Genomic DNA, 26,515 nt, shown 5'->3' with positions numbered 1-26,515 from the left:
TAATCTGTTTATCGTCATAGACGATTTGGAATCTGATTTGCTACAGGTTTTGATTTCTAAGAAGATCCATAGTTTTGCTGTTGCAAAACCCAACAGTGGTATCAGAACAGTATTAATTGGTTATCTGTTTTAACATTGGAGCAGAGTGTTCTGCTGGTTATTTGGCGAAATTCATAAAAGAGATCAACTGGTTTCTTTACTAGTGTTTTTGTCAGTTGTTAAGGCAATAATAATGGAGAAATCTAGACATGATATGGTGAGTCTGAATGGTACAAACTATAGGCAATGGAAACTGATGATCAGTGATCTGTTAGTTTCAGATGATTTGAATGAAGCAATTAAAAATGAGGGTGTTAGACCTAAGACTACAAAAGAGGCTGATTGGAAAAAGATAGATAGAAAGACCTACAGCTTTATTCGTTCCTGGGTTGGTGTAAATGTTGTGCACCATGTTGAGAATGAGACTACATCGTATGGTGTGTGGAGCAAACTTGAAGCTCTCTATGCTGGGAGGTCAGTAGGGAATAAAGCAGCACTGGTACGAAGGCTGGTGAATCTGAAGTACATTGATAATAAATCAATTGCTGAGCACTTGAATGAATTTTAAAATATTTTGAATCAGCTGAGTAGTATGAAGATAAACTTTGATGATGAGGTGCAAACACTTTTAGTCCTTGGATCTTTTCCTGCAAGTTGGGAGACACTTATTATCACTCTCAACAACTCAGCACCAAATGGTAAAGTCAACATGCCATTTGTCACCAGTTCCTTACTTGATGAGGAGAATCGAAAGGGGGATAAACCCTCTAAGTCTGATATGTTGGTGGCTGATAGAAGAAGATCAAAAGATAATAGAAGTGGTTCGAGTAGGAGAAAGTCTAGAAGCAAGTCTAGAGCTCCAAAGAAGGATGGTGCTTGCCATTATTGTGGCAAAATGGGTCACTGGAAAAATGAGTGCTGGAAATTTAAAAATGATATAGCGAAGGGTACAGTGAAGCCCAGAGAAAAGAAAGAACAGAGTGCAGATACATATGCTTATGCTTCAGATGGTAAACTGACATATGCTTATAACTGTCAAGACTCCTGTCTTAGCACATCTTCAAATGAAACAGCATGGATTGTTGACACAGGTGCCTCATTCCATATTAGTCCACACAAAGGTTACTTCCAGTCCTACAAAGCTGGTGATTAGGGTGAGGTTCGCATGGGTAACAGTGGTGTGTCCAAGATAGTTGGTCTGGGTGATGTTAGAATTGAGACAAACATGGGCTGCTTCCTGACATTGAGAGATGTAAGACATGTTCCTGATTTGAGAATGAATTTGATTTCAGCAGGTAAGCTCGATGATGGAGGCTACCATAATATTTTCAGTGGTGGAGCATGGAAGCTAAGCAAGGGTTCATTGGTTATTGCACGAGGTAAGAAATGTTGTTCCTTATACAAGACAAATTTGAAAATTGTCTATGATGCGACATATTCTGTTTTAATGGAGTCATCCTCTAAGTTGTGGCACAAGAGATTAGGTCACATTAGTGAAAAGGGGCTGAATGTTTTGATCAAGAGGAATGAGTTGCTGAATCTCAAGGATGCTCATCTTGAAAATTGTGAGCATTGCTTGAAGGGTAAGCAGAACAGAGTCTCCTTCAGTAAGTCAAAAGTTGAACTGAAAAAGAATGTTCTTGAATTGGTCCATAGAGATGTTTGTGGTCCTATGAAGATTAAATCCATAGGCGGTGCTTCTTATTTTGTAACCTTCATAGACGATGCATCTAGGAAGGTTTGGGTTTATGCTATAAAGTCCAAGGATGAGGTTGCAGCAAGGTTTGAGGTCTTTCACAAACTGGTTGAAAGAGAGACAGGAAGAAAACTAATGAGAGTGCGGTCAGATAATGGGGGAGAGTACATAGGCTCATTTGATGATTATTGCAAAGAGCAGGGTTTTCGACATGAACAGACTGTGCCCAAGACTCCACAACAAAATGGTGTGGCAGAGAGGATGAACAGAACAATGTTGGAACGGATGAGGAGTATGCTCTCCTATGCCAGGTTGGCTAAGCATTTCTGGGCTGAAGCCATGAGCACTGCAGTGTATGTGATCAACCGTTCTCCCTCCAAGCCATTGAATAATAAGTGTGCATAAAGCGTCTGGTCAGGTAAAGATGTTAATTATGACTATTTACGTGTTTTTGGTTACAGAGCTTTTTGTGCATGTTCCAAAAGATGAGAGGTCTAAGCTAGATGCAAAAACCAGACAATGCATATTTTTGGGGTATGGTGATGAAAAGTGGGGATATAGGTGTTATGACCCAGTTGATAAGAAGGTTTTGAGAAGCCGGGATGTGGTATTCCTTGAAGATTAGACTATTGAAAATTTTGAAGATGGTAAAAAGCTTGATGCATACATACGTGACCTTTCTGGTCTTGAGTTGTCTCATGATGTTGAGAAGACAAGGCCACATGTAGCTTCAGACTCAGATAGTGATGATGATGTTCCTCAGGGTCAAGCTGTAGGCCATGGAAATGATACTAATACTGAAACTGATCTTGGTGATAATGTTGAGGTTGATTTTGAAGTTCAACAAGAAGATGGAAATCAACAGAATCAACAAACAGAAGTACTTCGGAGGTCTACTAGGGAGAAAAGATCAAGTTCTAAGTATCCTGCTACAGAGTATGTCCTTCTAACTGATTGTGGGGAGCCTATATGTTACAAGGAGGCTCTTGAGGATGCTCATAAGAAAGAATGACTAGCTGCCATGGATGAAGAGATGAAGTCATTGCTAAAAAATTGCACGTATGATCTAGTTGAAAGACCAGAGAACAGAAAAGTATTACAAAATAAATGGGTGTACAAGATCAAGCAAGAATGTGATGATAGTAAGACAAGATACAAGGCTAGGCTGGTTGTCAAAGGTTTTGGCCAGAGGCATGGAATCGATTATGATGAGATTTTCTCACCAGTAGTGAAGATGACTTCTATCTGGGTGGTGTTAAGTCTAGCTGCTTGTATGGATCTTGAGGTTGAACAACTTGATGTCAAGACTGCATTTCTCCATGGTGATTTGGATGAAGATGTTTATATGGAGCAACCTGAAGGTTATAATAAGAAAGGTGAGGAAAGCAAGGTGTGCAAACTTGTCAAAAGTCTGTACGGTTTGAAGCAAGCACCAAGGCAGTGGTATCTTAAGTTTGAGTCGTTCATGACCATCCATGGGTACATGAAGACGTCTAGAGATCACTGTGTCTTTGTGCAAAAGTTTGCTTCTAATAATTTTATTATACTTCTCCTATATGTTGATGACATGCTGATTGTTGGGAGAGACAAGCTCAAGATTGCCAAGTTGAAAAAGGATTTGGCTAAGTCTTTTGAGATGAAAGACTTGGGTCAAGCAAGACAAATTCTTGGAATGCAGATTATTCGTGATCGGGTGAAGAAAATGCTATGGTTATCTCAAGAGAGATATATTGAGAAGATTCTAAAACGATTCTGTATGGACAAGGCAAAGCCAGTTGCTTGTCCATTGGCTACACACTTGAAAATAAACAAGACAATGTCTTCCAAGGATGAAGAGGAAAGACAAGAAATGTGCAGTGTTCCATATGCTTCAGCAATAGGCAGTCTGATGTATGCAATGGTCTGTACAAGACCGGATATAGCTCATGCGGTTGGAGTACTTAGTCGTTTTCTTTCAAATCCTGGTAAGACACATTGGGAAGCGGTTAAGTGGCTAATGAGATATCTTCGAGGGACCTCCAAATACGCTTTGTGTTATGGTACTGGAAAGTCACATGTTGAAGGGTTTTCTGATTCAGATATGAGTGGTGATATTGACATAATGAGATCAACTTCAGGGTATTTGTTTACTTTTGGAGGAGGAGCTGTATCATGGCAGTCTCGTCTAAAGAAATGTGTTGCTTTGTCTACTACAGAAGCTGAATATATTGCCATTATTGAATGTTGTAAAGAAATGAGATGGATGAAAGAATTGTTGAAAGAAATTGGCATTGCACAAGACATGTTTGTGGTGTTTAGTGACTCACAGAGTGCTATACATGTGAGCAAGAATCCAAGTTTCCATTCACGTTCAAAATACATCCAAAGAAGGTACCATTGAATCCGTGAAGTGCTCGAGAAGAAGGAGTTATACTTGGAGAAAGTGCACACAGATGAGAACGGGTCAGATACGATGACAAAGGGCTTGCCAAGAGGAAAGCATGAGATATGTTGTGCCAAAGCCGGAATGGTTCTGGCAGAAGCGTCACGATGATGAATGTTTATAGCAACATTCTCCCATGGCTCGGAAGGGGGAGAATTGTTGGTGTTCTTTGCCATTGCGGACGGGTTTTAAATTCCGGGTAAATGGGTTAGGGTTTTCTTTTAAGAAAACGGGTTAGAGTATACGGGTTAGAGAATTGTTGGTGTTCCTTGCCATTGTTGGTGTCCTTGCCATTGCGGGCGGCATGTAAGTTTCTACTATTGACATTTGTTTGATTTAGTGAAACTTATCCCTCCCGTGGACGAAGGTCGATTTTGACCGAATCACGTATATTGTGTTGTCGTTTATTGCTTTGTGCTATTTCAGTTCTTAGTAATCTGTTTATCGTCATAGACGATTTGGAATCTGATTTGCTACAGGTTTTGATTTCTAAGAAGATCCATAGTTTTGCTGTTGCAAAACCCAACACTTAAATCATTTCCGACATCATTTATAACACCAAAATAGTGTTGACTATCATTTCATATAGAGTATATATATTTTTAGTTCATGAAAAGGAAGTTCCCACGACATCATTATTATTTTATTGGAGGAGTCACTATGTTTCTTTATTTCTAAATAAGTTCTTTCATTGTCCCCTGAAAATCCCAAGACTCAATAATCGAATCTATAGATGAAAGATTCAGAGTTCGTAAGTGTGGTCATTTCCGTACACACTTTTGACGCTTGTAATTCAGATTTATACCTTTTGTTAATTATTATAATTCTTCGTTTTAATTAAAAGTTCTTTCTTTCGGTCTCTATTAATTGATTTAACTAATTGGCCTAAATAATGTAGAGAATCAATCAACTGGTTATAATGTCCATTGCAGATTAGTTCAGTCCTTATTTGAACTTTATAAATTTCATGCACCTAAAGATTAGTTGTTGTCCAATGAATGTGAAAGATTATATTGGAATTCATGTTACATAATTTAGATTATGAATCTATATATCTACTCATACAAATAAGTTTCGTTCTCCTCCTGCTTGACATTAATTGCAATCGCCTTGTTCACTATTCTGAACTGATCGCCATTATCGATTTCTCTTATAGGATTATTAGACTGTCAATTCAGCAAATCTTATATTCATTTGAATGTTTTTGCAAGGAATGAGATCAAAAGTTGACGTTAATATAACAATAATAGAGTTTTAAATTCACCCGTGCGTGCCCAGTTCAAAGGTTGTAGGATCGATGTGAAAAATAAAATTTTATTTTTATTTATTTATTTATATTTAAAATATATAATAGTTTTATATAATTTATAAAAATAATAATAATAAAGAAAATTTATTGACTTCATTGTAGAGGATGAACATGGAAAAGGCAGAGTGAATTGCATGCACGAGGCATAAGCAAATCCAAATTCGTCAATATTCGACCAAATCCAATAATTATAAGTCAAATTTATCACCGAGGGATCATTTCTCTTCCTTATGTATAAATAATATATAAAATAAACAATATTATTTATAATATAAGCAATATAAAAAATAATAATGAAAACACTACTAGCTCTAGTTTTAAAAAAAAAAATTCTGAGATTTGAACCCACAAAAACCATATAGAAATTCTAAATTTAATCTTGAACCATTTTTAACACCCTTTTAACAAATGGACTATCCTCTTGGGATAGGCTAGGGTTTGTCGGGCTTACTTAGGGCCAGTCCTGACCACTAACCAAACCCTACTGGACTATAGGGGACTTAAGCCCTAACCCTAATTCTAACCCTATCCTAGCCCTAGCCTTAAGTGTAACCTATCTTAGCCCTAAGCTTAGTCCTAGTCCTAGTTTGGGAAGTCCTAGTTTGGGAATGAATGAACAAAGTAAGTTAGTTTGGGAAGTTGAACGTGAAACCAGGTTAGTTTGGGAATTGGTTTCTAGCCCTAGCCCTAAATCTAAGTCTAAATCTAAGCCCTAGCCCAAAGCCTAGACTTAATCTTAGTCCTAACTCCTAATCCTTGTTCTAGTTATATTTATATATATATATATATATATATATATATATATATATATATATATATATATATATATATATATATATATATATATATATATATATATATTATTAATAAGATTAATAATAAGGAACCATATTGTGAGATTTGAAAAAATATGACTGAATTTTAAAATAAATATTATACATTTTGATAAATGATAATTATAAATAAAAAATTTAGTAAAGTATATTTGACAAATCTAATCAAGTTTATAGATTAATATATTAATATTTCTCACAAACTTTTGATAGAAATAAACATATTTATTTATTTTAATTAGATAAAACTTGAACTTAAAGTTGAAACTAACAAAAGCAAGCTGAAACCTTAGGCGGAGTCATGATGTCTTGTTCATGCAAGTTAATTTAGATTGATAATCAAAAGCAAGCTGAAAACGAGCCATGTCTTGTTGATTCATAGTAACCCACGCCTCTATTCCATCTCCGCATTTAGAATCCAGCAGAACAGCGCAGTTCTTGATGTTCAAGCTCCCTATGCTCGTCCAAACAGGTTTCCCCATGCCAAAATCAACATCATAAACTGGAAACCTGCACCAAACTGCTGAATGCAAAGAAATTCGCTTCCTCGCTTGTCAACAGCTCCTCCATCTTCGTCCAATTTGAAATCAAAATCGACGGTTACAAAGTCATTGGTTTAAGAAATTTACTTGGTTAGAATACTCTCATTTGAAAGATGCAGCTTTTTGTTTCCCATGTTTCTTGTTTTAACATAAGCAACCCTAAAAACCTACCTTACAATAGATGGATTTAAATATTGAAAACGAGTTAATGATAATGATAGATGCTCTTTTGTTATGCATATATGATATAATATTTCACCACATAATAGGGCAGTTGAATATCTTGATAATCTAATGAATATCCTTGTCATATTGACAAAATACTAAATGCACAGTCTTCAGATGAAAACAAAATAACAGATTACGGCTTACAACAACTATTGAAAGCACTCGGTGACTCACTTTGCAAACGTGTGCATTGAGAGAGCATGACGAGTTTCCATCTTCTAATAATCGTGAAAATTTTATTGAAAAAAAAAAGCGGAACATAGAAAGTTAAATCTGAGATGCAAGTTAGAGTCAGCTCCAGATAATTTTTCATCCTCGCTCCGCCCCTGCTTCAGGGTATTGTTATATGCATGTTGGAGAGATATGGCTGCCCAGGTAGTCATGAATGAGAAAAAGGAGAGCCCATCTGCCATCTTATGTGGGACGTAGGTGCCAATTGCGATGCCTCCGCAGCTAAAGTAGTTAACTTGGATTGCGAAAATCTCATCTTCTTCTTCACCATTTCCCGTCAAGTTGGGTATGAGTGGGTCAACCATTTGGGCATCATTGCGCTTGATCACCTCCGTGATCTTGGAATCAACTTTTGCCTCTAAATATCGAAGGCCCGTGTCGTTGCAGTCTATGGAGTTGTCGGCTCTATTGAGCCTCCCTGCGAAAGGGTAGAACATGGTCAGGGTTTGGGAGAGCGATTCTCTGAGGCGGGAAGAGAGTTCAAGCTGTGTGGTGGAAGTGGTTTGGTCGTGATCATAATAGAAAATGACGGGGAAGAAGAAATTGGGCATGGATTGATCCAAGTCCAACACGGATAGGTGGTATTTTTTGAACGGATCCTTGGTGGGAGATAATGGCCTCACAAACTCATTTGATAATATATTTATATTCAATTGCGCCATTGATCGATGTATATCTCCTTGCCTTAAGCTGATGCTATTATCTCATGTTCAGAAAACAATGACATTGAAGACTATGACATGATCCAGGGCGGATCCACCACCAAGGGAAAATTTGATCAAATGACCTAATAATATCATCATTTTGGAAATGACCCAAACCTGATAAAATTAGCAAAAATACCACATGTAAGGGTATTTTCGTCTTTACTCAGATTGAAAATATAATTTTTACAAAGTTTATCCTACTTTGTCATTAAAAAAATATATTTAATTATTAGAGTTATTTTTGTCAAATTTCCCTACCAAATAGGTGGTGGTGGGCTGCAGCCAGGTAATTTTTTTATTACTTTATATATATATTTTATACATATAAATTAAATATATATCTATAAAAAAAATTTGTAATATATATATATATTAAAATAAATATGTTTTTTTTTTAATTTAATCTTTATCACTAAATTTTCAACCAATAGAGTTTAATTTCAGATTTAGTGATAAAACTTATTATACTTAGTTCTGTTTTAAACACAATTTAAAATTATTTTAAGTCAGAAAACTTAAGTGAAAAAGAAATGTATTATTTAAAATCTCAACTTCAACATTATAAAATTGATGTATCTCATAATGAGAAATTTTAAAATATATCTTTCATCAATTAATTGTGTCGCACATTAAATAAAACGTCAAATAAGTCACAAAATTATAATTTGATTCGACTTGTTTTGACTTTATCAGTTTTTACCAAAAAGATCATTTTCAACTATTAATTAAACATGTGAAAATTGTTCAATGAAAAATGACAGAAGAAAAGTTTTTAATATATATGATTAATTTTTATATATTGAACGAGAGATTATTGAAGATATTGATTCGGATTTTATAATAGATGAATATTTATTTAAATTATTTAATTTGGCACGATTAATTTTAATTATATATATTATATTTATAAAATTAAGTCAAAATAAAATATGTGTTATTTATATATATATATAATAAAATAATTAATGAGTGTAGAGAATGAAATATTTATTAAGTATAATTAGATTGTAAAATGGAAGGAAATAAATAAGTATAATAAGAAAATAAATGAAAAATGTGAGTATTGATTTGTTTATGTCAAAAATTTTATTTTTATTTATATAAAATTAATTTTTCAATCAATCACTTATTACTAATCACATTATTTATTTCATTAATCAAAATATTAAAATACTTTTTATTTTAAATTATTATTTTTTATTTTATTTATATATATTAATATTTTTTATACTAAAAATAATCATTAATCTTTTAAAATCATCCCCATTATTTAAATTTTTTTATTCATTTCTTTTTTTAAAGTAACCCTACAAACATGCCTATATTGGGGTGAAACAATAGAGACTAAAAGTAACCCTACGAACCAGGCCTATATTGGGGTTAAGGATGACAATTTGAAACCGCCCCGCAAAAATCAAACCGAATTGTCCCGTTTAGGACGTTTTTCCCCGAAACCGAACAAGGATGGGGCGGGGATGGTATTTGTGTCCCCCGCCCCGACCCGCCCCGATTTCACCCTGAATACCATAAATATAATTAAATATATTAAATCACCAATATATTTATTTATTTACTATATTTTATAAGAGTATTAAAATTATTTCTTTATAATAATATAAAATTTTAATATATTATAATATATATTATATTAAAAAATTTGTTTATATAATTTCATTGTATAATTTTTATTTATTTTTTAAAATAAAAATTATTAACGGTGCCCCGCGGGATTTTCCGAAACCGAAAAAAACCGAACGGAACGGAGATGATATTAAAAAAATCTCCGAAATTAAAACGGGACGGGGATGGTAATTGCATTCCCCGCCCCGAACCGCCCCACTGCTATTCCTTATTGGGGTGAAACAAGAGAGACTGAAATAATTGTACAATAATTGTATCATCAATTAGGGTGAAATAATTGTATCATCAATTGGGGTGAAATAATTGTACCTTCAAATTTCAAATTACGTTGATGTGAAAATGGGTTATGATTTTACATACCAACAGATTTGTTTATTTATTTTTAAAAACGGTTTAAATTTAATATTTTTAATTAATTAATATATTCATATTTAAATTCATCATTATATATATATATATATATATTTAAATCATTATTTTTATAAATTAGATGATTTATATTTTGATATATATATTTTAAATTATTATTTTTATAAATTTGATTATTTTAATATTTTAGAAAAATTAATTTTATATATTTTAAATAAATAGAATTATATATATAAATTAAAATTGTTTATCTTTCTTAAAAAAATCAAATTATTCTAAACAAAATATATTATATATAATAATAATATATATTATAAATTTTAATTTTAAAAAAATAAAAATATTATTTAAAAATATTTTATTCCAAATTATCATTAATTTTAAATTATTATAAATAGACTGTATATATAAAAATTAAATTTATTAAAAAAAATTATAATCTTAAAATATTTTATTATTTAAGTGAAAATATATATTTTAATCAAGTACATTTCAATTTTCGAATCTTGAACATCAATTTTTGTTTAGTTACTTTGATGCCACCCTGGCAATAAATAATAATAATAATAATAAAAGTCATTTTGTAGCTAAGCATAAATGTCAAACACTAACACTTACTATTTTTTATTTAGTTTAATAAATATGACATATTTTATTAAATTTGTATGTATATATTTGATTTTACCTGACATTCTTAATAAGATACTATATATTATTATTTATGTTGGGGGTTTCTTTCAAAATTTCAAAAACCCTTTCTAGTGTTTGCGTGACAATATAAGTCTTATCTTTTGGGAAAAAAAAATTAACAATATTAAACTGCAGATATGAACTCAATTGTAATGTAAAATATGAACTCAATTTCAATTTGGTAGTGAAAATGAATGAATACAACAATTCAGCTGCTACAGTTAATTAATAAATAATAATATTAAACCAAAAACTTTCTCTTCAAATGACCAACCAACCAACTAAACGACTATCTCTTCTTCTTCTTCTCCAAGTTAGAAGCCACCTTCCTTTGGCGCTTCTTCCAAGCAGGTATCTTCCCAGGAAAAGCCCACCTCAAAAATCTCTCCCAACCGTAACACACAAAAAACATCAAGAACGCCCAAACCAACAGCTTGTTCCTCAAACCAACAGGCAAAGGAACCAGCTTCAACCAATTGTTCAACTCCCTGAACAAATCCGAGGTAATCACCACAAAGAAAACAACAGCTCCCAATAGAGCAACACGGAACGGCTTGTTTTCCGATATGCTCTGGTTGAAAGGATGCCCCATATAGTTCACGGCAAAAGTCGCCACCTGTATCATCATGTTCACCATGTACGAAACCGTGTTCACCAGGTTCGGGTGGAAGCTGGAGTCTGGCTCGATGCATTCTTCAGGCATATGCTTTTGAGCCTCGTTCACGGACGATATAAGGAAGAACAAATGGATTGCAAATTGGCCCAGAAGCGATAAGAAGACATAGAAGCAGAATATATTTGGATGGGGCCGTTCCGCCGAAAGGACCGGTAAGGGACGAGCGTGGGAAATGAATAAAAAGAAGGCCGCTGTGAAGATTCCGCTTATTGTAGCCTGAAAGTCGCCGAGTTTCACTCCATCCAAGTACATGACACTTAGCACGTAAGCAGTGGCCAGACAGTTGAGACCTAAAATTTTGAACATTTGGAGGGTAGTTACCAGTGTACTTCTTCCTTGACGTATGATATCTGTTACGGGGGCAACCGACGCGTGTTTTGCTGTGAAGGGCGACGCCATTGAAGCGTCGCCGAGCTTAACGATGGGGGCTGATCGTCCATCGCCTCCATCCTCGTTCATCTCATCTATGAGCTTCTGTAACTTCTGTTTTTGCATTTCGGCTGCGGTCAAGTGTCGGTTGGCAGGCGTTTGACTGGTGGAGGCAGATTTTTCTAGGGCTTTGCTCTTTGAAGGTTCCTCTTCTTCACCCTTCACATTATCTAGTACTGGTTTCTTTAGCTTTGCGGATTCGGGATCTTCTTTTTTACTTGATGTTGAAGACTCTACGGGTTTAGCCGGAGGAATTGCATTCAACAGAGCAACTCCAACATGTGCCTGCAGATAGAAGTATCAGGATGACGATGGAGAAGCAAGTTAACAAAAATTTTGTTTACCTGTTTTAGCGCTCCAACATCGTTAGTTCCATCACCACACATCAATGTTATCCTTCCCACTGTCTTAAACGTGGTCATTATTAGTTCCTTCTGCTCAGGAGCAACCCTTGCAAAAACCTGGAGGATTCATGGTAAATGCCACATCAAGCCAGAAAAATGGAAGGGGAAACCACAAACTAGCACAGCCAAATTATGTTTAGAATATGAAGTATGGTCTAAAACCTTAACAAAAGGAATGACTTTCAGGACTGCAGAAGTTCTCTGCAACATTTCGATAGTGTCGCCTCCAATGCAGAGGTCGTGGGAATCTGACAACGCTTCAACCTCTTTATCACTGAAAGCATAATGTTTAGTAAAAAAGGGAGACGTGTTTTCTATTAATAGAACAAACATCTCATCTATGCATGTTATGCTCTGAACACAAGGAATATAAAGTCAAGATAGATGGAGCTAAATCACAGGCAAATCGAATTTGGAATCAGAAAGCTTCCAGGTCATGCAAAATAGGAAACTGTTACCTGTAGCTTATGATCTCAGTCTCATCTGGTGAAACCCAGTCAAAAGACCCGCCCACTACTGGGGTAAGAATCAATGCTGGTTTCGACACTATGTGGACTTGGCTAGCAACATGACAAGCTGTCAAAGCTTGATCACCAGTGATCATCACCTTGCATAAGAAAAATGTGTCTTCAGAAGCATGCAATTAACGTGGCTTTAGGTACATAGTGTGTATACTCTTGGAAATCCACAATGCAAATATAAAGCAAAAGCATTCACCAAATCATGGGACGAGCCTTTTAATTCAGATAAAACAGCGGCTGAATCTTCTCTAATAGGACAATTGAACACCTGAAATTGTAGCAAGAAACAATCAAATATATGCAACAGACATGACTATTTACCTGACAATCTACTCAAACACAAAAGAACAAGGCAAATGTAAGGTTTATGTTTTTCTGACTCCAAATACTTCTGATCAGTATGGCTAACCAAACATTAACTTGGGCTCAATTTACCCAGTTCTTGAGTTTATCTAAGAAGCAATGATCAAAATGTCCATTATTTAATATTGCCTCCGTCCCATTTTATGTGACCCTTCAGGTTTTGAGTTGAGTTTTAAGGAAGGATGGTGGGAAATTATTTGTAACTAAAATGCCCTTGAACAGTACAGAGTGAGATAAATTGGAATAATTTTATTGATCTAAAACAAGAAAAAAACACTGCAGTCACCATTTTACCACATCAAAATTTCCACCAAAACTTGGTGCCACTGATACATTTGTCATAATAACAGTTAATACATATGTGGAGCCTAAAGGGAAGAACATGAAAAATGGACATACCGCAAATCCTGCAAAAGTTAGCCCACTCTCTACATCGTCTCTATCCAAACTTCTAGCTTCACTAACCTTCAAGCGACAGACAAGAGAAGAGTTAAGTGAGACCACATATTCGAAAAAGAGAATGCGAACTTGAATCATCCATTCCATGGAAATAGGAAAACCAACAGATTTGACAACAGAAACTAAGAATATTACTTTCACTTGTTAAAATCAGAAGAAAACAGATATATCATATATAGGTTGCTAACTCTAACCAGGTAATATCAGTATATAGTGGCAAAGATGATCAGCAGAAACGAATAAAAGATCTTGACATAAATCTTGTCAATCTTAATTTTTTTTTATTTGTGAAAAGACTCTTTAATTAATAGAACCAGCCAGACGGAACTTACATCAATCCATCAACTCAAATGAGTTCACTAACAGAAAAAAACAAGCAAATAGAACAAATTATACACAGATTGAACTCTCAATTAATTGTGATAAGCTCCTGGGATGAACTAATTGAGGACTTGAAAGTTCAATTCTTGTCAATCTTAATTAAAGAGCAGCAAAGTATAGAAACTTGCATACCAACGAGGAAAAAATTTCCGGAAAAGAATACTCACTGTCATTTCAGGTATGGACTTAAAAGCAAGGGCCAAAACACGAGAACCTTGGCGTGTGTACTTCTTATAGGTCTCCACATATGAAGGAGGCAGATCAACAAGCCTATCCTGAATTGTTTCTGGAGCACCCTGAATCAAAAAGAAGTTTTCTTTTACACCACCTACAATTCAGCTAAGGAGTTGAATCCACAAGGAATCTTTACTTCAAATTGAAAGGTCCAAACAGAAAAAATGTTGCTCAAAATATGAGACTTTTACTGTGAGCAAAGCATGTTTTTTACAAGATCCACAACTAAATAGCATAAAACATTATTCTGATATGTCATAAGATTAAGGCATTGAACTGTCAGTTAGGTGAAGACACATGGCCAGAAGATTAACATTTGTAGATGGATAATTAAGTAATTTCAAGTAAATAATTATTATTAGTTAAATAACTAGTTATCCAATTAGAGTTAGTTGAGATAATACAGTTAGGGATTGATTGATGTGGGGTTATTGTAAATAACTAAATTATTGAAAATTAGAACATGAATTATTTGGGTCAACAAATGACCAAAATACCCTTAATAATTAATATTTTAAAAATGTTACAAGGATATTTTGTATTTTAATTGATGATTTAATGGGTTGAGTGTTGACGAGATGTTGGATAGTTTGGCTTTAATCCAAATAACCCACATCAAACAAGCCCATAGATTAGCCAAGGCTTGTGTGATGTGGTTTAACAACTATCACATCATCAACACCGTTTATCCATTTTATAATTTAAAATAAGGGTAATTTGGTAAAAAAAAAACTTAAATAAACTGTTTTTTCTGAAAACTAGATACAAAATACCGTGAACTAGTTTTTTTTAAATAAACCTAGATCACACTAGCCCTTAGAGTTTTATGGGCTTATGTTCCAGAAAAAAACAGTTTCACATTTCTATTTCCTATTATGCAGAGTGCATAAATCGTCTTTCTTTTAATAGTCCCCTAAGTAAACTTTATAGAAAAGAGTGATAATTATATAGGACTAATAGGAGAGTCAGGAGTGGGTTAGACTCTTTATAAGTATGTATTTGGGGGATCATATGAAAGATTCCTACAATGTAGACATGCATAACATGCATAGGAGTAGATTTTTACATGGTAAAAGTAGTGCCTCCAAGTGTAAGCATGCCAATAACTCACGGAAGACAAATTTGTAAACATGAATATTCTGGTTTTTTAGTCAACATGGTAGCTTGAGTGGATAAGGGTGTATATGTTGTTTAAGCAGGGGGTAGTGAATTCTGCCCTTATAACTAAAAACAATAGATTTCTAGATAATGAAATATAACTTTCAAATAAGAGAAAAGAATTTAGAGGAAGAATATGGTTAACAACAAAAAGAAAACAAAAATCATTTTTTTTCACAAGCAATAACAGATCCTAAATATTATGCTAGCATAAGTATCAGGAGGAACAATTACAAGACATGCTTTACTAATGCAAATTTAGCTCCCCTAAGGTTTTTGATAAACAGCTTAACACTCCATACCTTCACAAACGCAAAAAACTGCTCTTGGGTACGAACAACTACCGCCATTCTTTTTAAGTGAGAAGCAAAGTGGTGTCTCTGCACAATCTGCACAATGTCACCACCTCCCCTGTACAGAAAAAAAAAAAAGAAGGAAAGGATTATTTAATATCTCGCAAGTGGATGTTCTCCAAATTTCTATTAAGCTGAATATCCAGAAAACTGAGCACTGAACTGTAGAGGATGGATCCCTGAGAAAGTCATTGGGGTACATACAAACATTGACATTATTTCTACTCTTCTGAAAGCATAATAAACTAATAATCTACAAGTCAAATAACACTGTAAATAAGAACATTAGGGGGTTCTTAGAAAATGACTCCAACACACATAAGGAACGGCCCAGATGCAAAGGAGATCAACGGCTGAACCAAATTGACACAGAACACGCAAAAGTGTCACCTTACGTGGGAAAGGTGCCCCATCCATTGGCTATGGATCAGAAGATGGATTTACATCGGACCCAAAACTATATTTATTTATCTTCTTTTATGATAAACTTTATCTAGTACTTCCATTCTAGTATAAGTAGAGCTCTTATGTTTAGACTAATTAGTCTATCAGTTAGCTATATGTGGAATTATTGTTCCTGTATCCTCTAATCTCCCTTTCTTCTTGGCTATTAACAGCCTCTAGGTTCGTTACACATTTCTGCAAACAAGTCATTCCAAGGTGAAGCAAACACACCATCAAATATGGAAGATAAAACTTACTTCTTTGGCATGGCCTTCTCATCAGACTTATATGTCCAATCTATACCCTTCAGAGATGCCTTTTCAAGAGGATCTCCAACCTACAAGCATAAAAGCAATGTAACTTAATACATATCTGTTATTTAGTTACTTGGAACATTCTAATATGTTCCTAAGATCTGTGGGTATCTTATCCAAATGATTCATGCCAGACCCTCTTCACAGAGAGGGAAAGCTAATGGCTAAAGAAATTTCGACAAATAAGTATTTAAGCAACCAGCAGGCTTGTCACCAGCTGCATACCACAAACAAAAGTGGCAGACTACAATTATAATTTCCAGATCAGGTATGATTTATGGGGAAATTATAGAAGATCTACTATTTGAGCCAGAGAGAATCAAGGACCATATCATTATCAAATATACTCTACATGATGTACACAAATATATAGCCCATATCCATATGCATACCAGCTTGTTGTCCACAAAAACCAAAGCATGGCATGAAGCCAGAATTTCCAAAGCACGTAAGGGAACTTTAGCCATATCAGTCTCTAGATCCACTTGATCAGTGGTCCCAGCAACACCAGTGAATTCCTGGATCCATAGGAGAAGAACTTCTTAGCCCATAGTCCTAAATTATAACTTGAAAATACTTATAGGAGGAATATATCATACCATATCATCTGAAGTAAGTGTTCCAGTCTTGTCAAAACAACATAAATCAACCTGTGGCAGAAATTTTTGAATAAAACAAAATTAAGATCAACAACTTAAAAAAGGAAAATACTACATGCCTATGAAACTTCCATTATTGATTTTTTATCGGGAAACTTGCATTCATTGTTGTTGTCATTTAGACCAATCAAATACTTGCAAGTAAGAGTTGCACAACAATCAAATAAATTAGGGCATTAGTATACAACCCATAGAGAAGGCACTTTTGTGATGCTATATTGCATCATTTATATATTTTTATTTAACAAGCAAAACAGACAGAACATGTGGTGAAAGGATAAGGAAGGAAAATGATAAGTGAAACAATTTGCACTCACCTTCCCAGCAAAAGGAATTCGAAATGGCTCAGTACAGAATATCCCTCTTCGAGCAAGTGCAATTAAAGACGTATTAACAGCTATTGATAACTCCATTGGCAGCTCAGGGGGTATGACTGAAGTGATAATTAGTGAACAACTCAAGATAAGCTTGTATTTGCTCCTTGTTGGATCCTCTAATCCCTGTTAAAACAGTCAGAAACAACAAAGAAAATGCACAGGCATAGATGAGAAATCCGAGTTTCATAAAGTGTAATATAGTGGTATAAGAGAGTAAAGTGAGCTAGTAAGGTGGTTAGAAACCTCTTTACCTTTTTGAGCACATAGCCAGCAGCTATTACAGCAAATACGACCAAGAATAAAATGAAAAGCCCACTTTCCCAGCTGTTAGCAGTGACCTATAACCAAATAATATTATATCATTATCAATTTCATTAGAGATATTATTGGAAGAATGCAACAGTAACAATTAAAGCCAAGCTAAAAACAATACCCTCTCAGTGGAAAATAAAATGGTCCTCATTAGTTTTCCTTGACTAGTCTGAAAACCTGTCCGTAGAACTACTGCCAAACAGCCACCATCTGGGGTTCTAAGAGGAAAGGTCTGACTTCAAAAGAAGACAAAAAATAAAAAGTTCGGATGAGAACATTGACTCATTGAAGAAACAATACAAGAATGTGATTATATAGTGTGAGAAGACCTTGTCTGGTGAATGCTGCAATATCTTTGTCCCACCAAAAAGGACATGACTTTTGTCTCGTCTGATTGATAAGTTTTCCTCCAAGCTCCTTCCCATTATTGAAACCTGAGAATATTGGCAAACAGATATTAAATAAACACAACAGCTTATAATATAATTCATTTTTAAGTCAAAAAGACAGTACGCCGCTTTTGAAGCCATTCCGTCTCAAGTTCGATTTTCACTAAGAACACTCTCGATTAAATCGGGGTTCATGGTTGTGGGGGATTGTGCTAGCTTCCCCCGGGGATTAAACCCCAGTCACAAAAAAAGAAAAAAGCATGATAAAAGACATAATTGGAAGAAAGAGTGCTAAAATTCAGAAGTTAGGTGGAAGCCATCGATAATCTAAAATGGAAACACACCCACCTTCCATTGCGGAGTAGACTCTCCAGTCAAGATGGCTTCATTTACAATGACACTACCAGACAAAATGAGCATGTCAGCAGGAACAGACTTATCTTCTCCATCAAGTCCACTAGAGCGACCAATGGAAACCACATCACCAGGAAGAAGTTCCGTCCCAGCAAGTTGAACCCATCTAAGAAAAAGTTATCATAAATCAGTTAAGCAAATGACAAATGACGAGAAAATTGGATGTAATATCATCCAAAAAGCTCAGAGAGTTTAACTCACTTGCCACAACGATGCACCATCAGAGTCTGGTTATCCACTCTCACATGTCTAAGCTCTGTCAGAGTCTTCAATCGACTCTTTGCCATTGTGGACTCAAACATGAACAGCATGAACAGAGTGAACAAACTGTAATACCAGAATTCATCCAGGCACCAAAGACCCACACAGAAGACCTAAATGTAAAATGCATTTTAATAAGATAACTATGAACTGGAAAAGTAAAAGGTATAAAGATACTATAACTGGAACAGAATGACCTGTCACAAACCTGAAATACAAAAAAGGGTTCCATTATCTGCTCCTTCATTAATTTCTGGAAAGTTGGCTGAGGATATTCAAAGCTACATAGAATGAAAAGTTTTTAGAAATCAAGCTTATGCTTGACACAGGTATTTACAGCATATGCCATAGAGAAGGCGCCTTGTATAATCTATTTCTTAACATATAAATGACAACCATATATTCAAATATAAATAAAATAGATTTTAATATACTCCACATAGTCCATCTTATGCAGCACAATGATAATACCGTGTCCTCATTTTATATGATATGATGCCAATTCAACTACATTTTCCAGTCCAAACAGCTTTCCCAAGCACATCAACATCTACTAGCGCTAAGGTTCACAAGGACGTTACTATGCCAAATAAAATGGAACATAAGAATTATCTAAATATAGACTATAAGATGGAATTTTAAACAAAATGTGGAAAATGAAAACAAGGTATTTAGTTTAGCATAATATATAGTATCAATTACAAGAGAGATGATAATTTATGTTCTTCAATCGTCTGTGTACAAGAAAAATCAATCACAATCCCAGAAATCCTTAAAAATTAATCTGAAATCGGTGGCAATTAAATATTATGTAGAGAAGAACCAAAAGGCTCTAGGTAAACATAACAAACGTCAAAAAGTATTTGAAGCTTAAGATAATAATAAAATTAAAGGAAGAAAATAACAATCTAAAGCTTCATGCGACCCATGCGACATTTGTTTATCTAAAAAGCATTTGAAAAAAAAAAATCCAAAGCTAAAAGGGCTAGAACTCACATATTCCTTCCCCACTTATCATTAGCAGCAAGAACTTTGGCTTCAGATCCATGGCCAGTATTTTTCAGGTAATAGCCAAATGAGTCTTTGGTAGGGTAAGAAAGATTGAAAAATGTATCCTTCTCGTTCGAATAGATATACTGCTGCTTTCTAAAATCAAAATAAATTTCTTCGATATCTACTGAAGATGTGGAACCTGCAACCTGTAGGGTGAACATTTATTACTCAAGTATTCAGATAAACTAACCTCGAGTCAAAGCTGTAAATGTAGAAGTTCCACGATTTAAATATGAGACCAAACAAGTTCAGTCACAAAGCACATGATTAAAAAAAAGATCTTACAATTTTCCTTGAATGAATTGGCACAATCTCTTTTGACCCAGAAAACTTTGCTGGAGTAATTTTGCACGAATCTGCAAGGTGAATATCTTTCACCTGCAAAATTGTGTACACATGTAAGCCATGGTGTGTGCTTATGGAAGCTCAAATTACATATGTTCTTCAGAGTAGAAGAACAACAAGTGATGTAGAAACATAAAACTTAGTAACTATCATTCCATATAATGAGTGGTGAAAATGTCCATAGAAATTAATGGAGTCAAACATATGGAATATAAAGAAAAGCTCCAGTCAAGCACTAATAGCAGTAACTCCAACGAAAAGCTAGGTAGTTTACACACCTTAGCATAGTGAGCAAAACATTTGAAGTCAACAGACCAGACTGTGAAAAGAGCCACAAGAATGTGAATAACAATTAGGCCACCGAGAAGTATTGTAGCATCCAAAAAGTCCAGGACAGGAACAGCAGTGATTAGCCATGCAACATATAGAATAGCAAAGGGTAAAACATCCAAGCACCATATCAGATGTCTCGTCTTCAACAAATCAACAGAGTCTACAACTTTCCCACCAATAGTAATCCTCGACATTGGATATCAACCTCCAGCCAGGAAAAGTGCAGTGGGAACTGTTGGGCAGTAGAAAAATTGGATCTTTCTCAAGCAATCTGAAGAGGGGACATAATGAATAAGAAATATGCTCATTCCCAATCTGAAGAGAGATAGTCTTTTGTAAACTTCCAATCTAGTCAAAGATTCACAATTTAATAGAGATCCATAGGCAAGACCACAAGTAATAAAATTGATAAAATTGGTGAACAAATAAAGATGTATGGACTGGGACCATATTTTACTATTCCTAGAACCGCAAACCCACATGGAAGATTTCATCAAATACAAGTATTATGTAAGAAAAGAAGTAAGAAACCTTCGGGAGATGGATGATCTTTCACGGACACCAATTCCCACAGCATATGCGCATGCTTGCTCTAAGTGGATCTGATCTAATACTAATAGCGAAACCACATTTGACTTCGGAACCTTAACCCCTAGCTTTGTTCAAGCTATATTTGCGTCAGAAGGGTATAAATAATAATAATAATAATAATAATAATAATAATAATAATCCACAATCCAAACCCTCCCTCGTCTTCTCTCAAGCGAGTAATTCTTACCTTGAAGAAGGAAACGATTGGGTTATTTCCATTTCTTCTTCTTTCTTTTTGTCCTTACCAATTATATTAACGGATCTAAATTATATAAAAATAATAATATTATATAATTAATCAATTATGTTAATAATTTATCATAAGGATCTAAATTATATAAAAATAATAATATTATATAATTAATCAATTATGTTAATAATTTATCATAAGTTTATATAAGTTTATAGATCTTCCCAAAACAAAACCAAAAAATATAATAAAATGGTTTCACTTTTTCAAAAAAAATATTATAAACTAATGAACACTTAAAAAACTTATCCACTCATAATAAATGATAGTTTAAGCATAATTTATAGCTTAAATACATGTTTTGTTGTTTCTTATTTATAAATTTTTAATAATAACTATGGTAATCATTGATTTATGTAAAGACTTTAAATGTATATTATTGTATAAAATTGTGACTGAGATTACATTGTTCAGTGATTTAATTGAGATAAGAAATCATTAATTATACTAATCCTATTATATGATTAAATAAGTGCAATTATGATTTGTAAAACCCAATAGGTAGTTTTTTTTGTTTCAGTTTCCATTCCCACTAAAAATTAGCTTACTAAATGAAAAAAGTGTTCAAATGAATTAAACCACAATATTATGCTCATTTGGGACTTGTTTGCTTGTACAACATCAAAATATTTTTTCTAAAAATTCAATCAGCCTTCTCCTCAATAGACTCTCTAACAGCTTTCAAGAGCGATGGCATTAACTTCTGGTTAGTGACAATTATGCCGGTGTCGAGGTCTAAAAATCTTCCCTTCGAAAAATCTAATGCCTTTCCTGCTGCATCTGTAACAACGCCTCCAGCTTCTGCAAAGAACAAATCACAACACCGCATGAATATTTAATCAATAGAACAAAGTATCTGGATACAAATGAGAATCGGTCTAAAACATTTCTCAATTTATTCAGTTTCTAAATGTAATCTTCTCATCTGAATCACATTAGAAATAAGAAATATGATAGAAAAGGTGTTTACAAATGAACCATATGAAAATGCAATGAATCCCAAAAAAGTTTTAAGAGAATGTTTATAATGATTAATGAACATGGGAAAATGGCAGTTTACCAGTCACAACAATACACCCTGCTGCATGATCCCATATTTTCTCGCGATATCCTTTATGGGGAAAGCGAAGGTATATGGCACCATCCCCTCTTGAAAGAGCACCATACTTGGCCTGACTATCAATTCTGACAGGTGGTGCTTTAACTCCCAGTTTCTACAGAGGAAACAAATAAAGCCTTGACTAGCTATTTTTAAAGAACAATTGTTTAGATTGAGAAAGCAAAGGAGAGGTTGAGAGAGAATATCACCTTTGCTATTGAACTAGATAAATCGTGCAAGGAATGTGCCGCTTCAAATGACTCAAAGAATGACGCTTCCTCAGGATTTTCTGTAGCACTGACACGCACCTAAAAGATAATGATGAAAAGGATCAAATGCAGTACAGGGAGAAAAGGAACATAATCAGGTTTGAAACAAAGCCAAACCCAAATGCAGACAATATTAAAGGGGTCAATTTATTGTTGATATTTCACTTATTATCATTGATGCTCCAAGTCAAGTTTGTGGGAGCAAATATCGCAAATTACACTTGGGCTATGTCTGTATAGTGTAAGATTTGGAATTGGAACTATGTTTGTTTGAGAGTAAAAGTCAAAATGGAATTAAATTGCATATCAACAACTATCTAGAGGCTGATACCTTTACTGAAGAAGAGCCATCTAGAGGCTGCAATTCCGTTCCATGGCCAATCTTAGCAGAAAACAGACAACCCATTATCTCATCGGATGTTTGTTCATGATTACTTCCAAGAGGTGTTAAAGGTAGATTTGGACACGCCAGCACACCCAACACAACCTTCCCTTCATCTAACAATGCCAGTGCTATTGCATATTGGTCTCCTCGCAGAAACCTGCAATAGTATATCAGTTTAATCTTTTTTGGATCAATGTCTTACAATAAGCCTTGACTGATAAATGCAAATAACTTGCTGGAAATATTAAATAGTATATGTTTATGTTTGTAGGCAAGATATTCAAATTTACTGGAAATATTAAATAGTTGAAAAGAAGATTCAAGATACAGTTATAACCTATTTTCAGTCAACCAGTGTTATACTCTTGGAAACACTTATTGTTTTTTAATACGTTTTCATATTCGTTTGGAAACCAAATTTAATTAGCGACAGTTTCAAATTTTATTTTGTTTCTGTATCTGGAAACAGATCCACATACATAATAAAAAAATTGTTTTTCAAGGGTTTGATTCGTATTCATATAACTTATTTAAATATGTTTGTGTTTGCAAAAAAAAAACAAAGATAAAGCAGTTTGCAATAGAATCACTTGAGTCAGCATGAACTGGCATGTCAATATGAACCTCTCACCCTTTAGTTCCATCAATGGGATCCAAGACCCAATGCCGGCCATGAGGGCCTCCTTCAGATTTGCCCTTGTCAATGGCTACAGCTACATCTTCTGCTGATAAAGGGGACACGCCGTAGCTTCCATCACTAATAAGGGTCTCATTCACATGTTTTGTGATGCGGTGCAGTGTTTCTAGAGATTCTTCCTTGAGAAGATCACCCGAGTCCTTACATAACAGAGAAATTAGAATATTTGAATGAAACTAGATGGTACACAGAAAAGGATTTTAGTATACCTCTTCCGCCACTAATGAAAAAGCCTCAGGATGGAGCTCCCTCTCTAGCACAAAACTCACCAATGCTTGAGAGCCTGAAAAAAGACAAAAATCAGTGTTTATCCCAGGCAGCAATACAAATTATACAATGCATTTCATTGTTCATTCACACATGGGATTCAAAGTGGCCAGACATATACGGTTGATAAAGATATAAATCAATATTCAAGCTAAAAGAAGACATATCATTCACAAAGTTCCAGGGTAATGTAACTCCTTTACTTATACATCATGGGTAAATTTGCTCCAACAGGAAATGTTCATGAGTGAATATGGTTTACTAATGAATGGAAAAGGAACTAGCAGACAAAAAGAAACAAAAGAAAAAACAGGGAAAAATAATTATTGGTCACAACTAAAGAAATATGTATATCTCAAGGTGAATTATGATATTGTTGGAGAACATTGTTCCTATTATCACCATAACGTTTATTCTTTATTGGAGAAACAAACTGTCACAATAATAAATTTGGATATGCAAGGAAACGTAGAGATTGTGCATCCTAGGTTGCATCTCGTTTAAACTTGCTTCATTCAGATTAAATCAATATGTTTGTGGAAGCATCCAACTTTGTTTTGGACTGCCTAAACACATGCTTTCGTAATATAACTAAATATAATTGTGAGCAAAGTATGGCAACGAACCGTAATCTGCAACTGTAACAGGACTTTTATCTGATTTTGATTGAACATCAGAACGCAGAAGTTCCCTTTGCACTTTCTACAAGAAAGACATAGAGTACTCATTGGAAGGTGTATGTAGTATGAAAAAGTTGGGTTGCACCAAGGAAATGCAATTTTTACGTGAAATAGATAAATAAGGGATACACCAAACAATAGCATCAACCCAAAGGATAGCAGTAAATAACATATTTCTTAACCTAATTATAGGAAGTAAATATAATGTTACTAAATGCATGATCTAAAAACCTTAATGCTACATAGTTCATAAAGTGATATTTTACTATGTTACTCAATTTATCTGTTTTTTGTGATTTATATATGTTAATAACGAATAGAATTTTGTGAAGTTCTACAATTCTATAAGTTCTTCTAAGCAAATTTGAAATATCATTCAAATCAAATTCTATAGAAATTGGAATTGAACTTAAACTCCAGTTCCAACTCAATGTAAACAACTAAAACCTATGATAAAAGAATCCACTGATGAAGATCCTTATGGGATTTGACAGTTACTTGTAGCTAGTTTTACTTCGGTAGGACAACTGGTCTTTATAAGTGTAATCTTCACAACTGGTCTTTATAGATAAAGGCCCTACATATAGGCCAACTTTGGCATGAATTTGGTTCTGTACGCTCAATATTTGACCTTTCTACTTGCATTCACTAATCACCTTGATCAAAAAAGAAACAAAAAAGACTACTCACACATGCTAGTAACAATCAACTAAGAGACATCTTTACTGTAATGAGGCTACATCACTTTTTGACACCCATAATACTTTTTCTTTCTATTAGAAAAAACATGAAAGTTTTTGCATAAAATCACAGCAAACAACTCCAATTTCGAAAACCAGATCATTTGTGCAAAACAAGAATTGCTACTCTCCACAAGAACTAGTTTGACATAGTTTGACATAGTAGAGAGAAAATGCCTGGCAGAGTCTAGCAGCAAGGGAGGCTGCTTTCTTGGCGGCGGCTAGCTCATTTTCATACGGCATGGGAGCAGATCGAGCGGTTACAGAAGTTCTGAGGCAGAGAGATAAGAATAGTGGAGTTTTTAGCTTAAGACTGTTTCGTTTAGCAGCTAATAACCCTGAAACAGAATAGAACGATCCGACTGAAATGCCAGCCATCACTTCACTCTTTCTCTCTTATGGAAGATATAAAGGGAATCGGATATCGATAATTAATTTATACTTTCAAGGAAATATGAATACCTGAATGAATGAATGAATGAATGAATAACTGGTGGATGAAGATGAAGAAGAGAGACGATGACTCCAACTAAAGCAGCGATTATTCACTCTCTGGCTAGCGATTCTTTTTGCAACTCTAGACAACGGTAGAAATCGCATTTCACACGACGTCGTTTTACATTCAATTATGTATGACCTTACCGTATATTTTTAGGTCCCTGATTATCAACGTTATTTACTTTCTGATCCTAAATTTTATTTTCAAAAACTTTAACACTAAACTTATTCAACTTGCTCATCTCACACCGTTAAATCGCCGACGACGGCGTTCTTATATTGCGATTTGAATCAGTATTTTACTTGAATAGTCAGGAAAAAACATAATTATTAGGAATGATTTTAAATATTTAGAAATAAATAAATTATGTATTAGCAAAGAATAATCATAAATTAATTAATTAGAGATTTCATGATTCACCAAATTTATACTATTAATCCTATTTCATACTA

At 34.3% G+C, this 26,515-nt stretch overlaps 3 protein-coding genes across 5 annotated transcripts; all 3 read right to left on the bottom strand.

Moving 5' to 3' along the window:
• Positions 1-6,598: 6,598 nt before the first annotated feature.
• LOC124916328 (salutaridinol 7-O-acetyltransferase-like) lies at positions 6,599-7,962 on the bottom strand. The gene is made up of 2 exons (XM_047457052.1): positions 7,352-7,962; positions 6,599-6,809 (listed from the first exon to the last, which is right to left on the bottom strand). The coding sequence occupies exons 1-2, from the start codon at positions 7,960-7,962 to the stop codon at positions 6,599-6,601; spliced, it is 822 nt and encodes a 273-aa protein (XP_047313008.1).
• A 2,875-nt stretch (positions 7,963-10,837) lies between these two features.
• LOC124916731 (probable manganese-transporting ATPase PDR2) lies at positions 10,838-21,274 on the bottom strand. Of its 2 annotated transcripts, XM_047457484.1 has the most exons (22): positions 21,118-21,274; positions 20,532-20,857; positions 20,194-20,286; positions 19,852-20,054; positions 19,064-19,136; positions 18,796-18,968; positions 18,529-18,700; positions 18,121-18,225; positions 17,913-18,023; positions 17,731-17,817; positions 17,420-17,602; positions 17,043-17,093; positions 16,836-16,961; positions 16,387-16,466; positions 15,635-15,743; positions 14,108-14,236; positions 13,500-13,565; positions 12,934-13,005; positions 12,675-12,823; positions 12,379-12,490; positions 12,157-12,273; positions 10,838-12,097 (listed from the first exon to the last, which is right to left on the bottom strand). In XM_047457484.1, the coding sequence occupies exons 2-22, from the start codon at positions 20,778-20,780 to the stop codon at positions 10,997-10,999; spliced, it is 3,561 nt and encodes a 1,186-aa protein (XP_047313440.1). In that variant the 5' UTR covers positions 20,781-20,857; positions 21,118-21,274; the 3' UTR covers positions 10,838-10,996. The 2 variants fall into 2 exon arrangements, with proteins under 2 accessions (XP_047313440.1, XP_047313441.1); XM_047457485.1 differs by lacking the exon at positions 21,118-21,274 and having other exon boundaries at positions 20,532-20,870.
• A 609-nt stretch (positions 21,275-21,883) lies between these two features.
• On the bottom strand, positions 21,884-26,151 carry LOC124915173 (SAL1 phosphatase). Of its 2 annotated transcripts, XM_047455840.1 has the most exons (9): positions 26,027-26,151; positions 25,742-25,835; positions 24,771-24,846; positions 24,087-24,160; positions 23,812-24,017; positions 23,127-23,337; positions 22,736-22,834; positions 22,488-22,641; positions 21,884-22,228 (listed from the first exon to the last, which is right to left on the bottom strand). In XM_047455840.1, exons 2-9 carry the CDS (start codon positions 25,805-25,807, stop codon positions 22,071-22,073), a joined length of 1,044 nt encoding a protein of 347 aa, XP_047311796.1. In that variant the 5' UTR covers positions 25,808-25,835; positions 26,027-26,151; the 3' UTR covers positions 21,884-22,070. The 2 variants fall into 2 exon arrangements, with proteins under 2 accessions (XP_047311796.1, XP_047311795.1); XM_047455839.1 differs by lacking the exon at positions 26,027-26,151 and having other exon boundaries at positions 25,742-26,011.
• Positions 26,152-26,515: the final 364 nt, after the last annotated feature.

This window comes from Impatiens glandulifera, chromosome 9, assembly GCF_907164915.1.
Source record: "Impatiens glandulifera chromosome 9, dImpGla2.1, whole genome shotgun sequence".
Classification (NCBI taxonomy): Eukaryota; Viridiplantae; Streptophyta; class Magnoliopsida; order Ericales; family Balsaminaceae; genus Impatiens; species Impatiens glandulifera.
This window is presented reverse-complemented; position numbering and strand designations above follow the sequence as displayed.

Coding starts and splice junctions, on each gene's coding strand:
- LOC124916328 (XM_047457052.1), bottom strand. CDS start 7,962: ATGGCGCAATTGAATATAAATATATTATCAAATGAGTTTGTGAGGCCA. Junction 6,810..7,351: donor TCTGGAGCTGACTCTAACTT/GCATCTCAGATT, acceptor AGTTTGGTGCAG/GTTTCCAGTTTATGATGTTG.
- LOC124916731 (XM_047457484.1), bottom strand. CDS start 20,780: ATGTCGAGGATTACTATTGGTGGGAAAGTTGTAGACTCTGTTGATTTG. Junction 18,969..19,063: donor AACCCTTTTTTGTATTTCAG/GTTTGTGACAGG, acceptor TTTTACATTTAG/GTCTTCTGTGTGGGTCTTTG. Junction 15,744..16,386: donor GAGAAGGCCATGCCAAAGAA/GTAAGTTTTATC, acceptor TTTTCTGTACAG/GGGAGGTGGTGACATTGTGC.
- LOC124915173 (XM_047455839.1), bottom strand. CDS start 25,942: ATGGCTGGCATTTCAGTCGGATCGTTCTATTCTGTTTCAGGGTTATTA. Junction 24,018..24,086: donor TTTCATTAGTGGCGGAAGAG/GTATACTAAAAT, acceptor CTGTTATGTAAG/GACTCGGGTGATCTTCTCAA. Junction 23,338..23,811: donor CCCATTGATGGAACTAAAGG/GTGAGAGGTTCA, acceptor ATACTATTGCAG/GTTTCTGCGAGGAGACCAAT.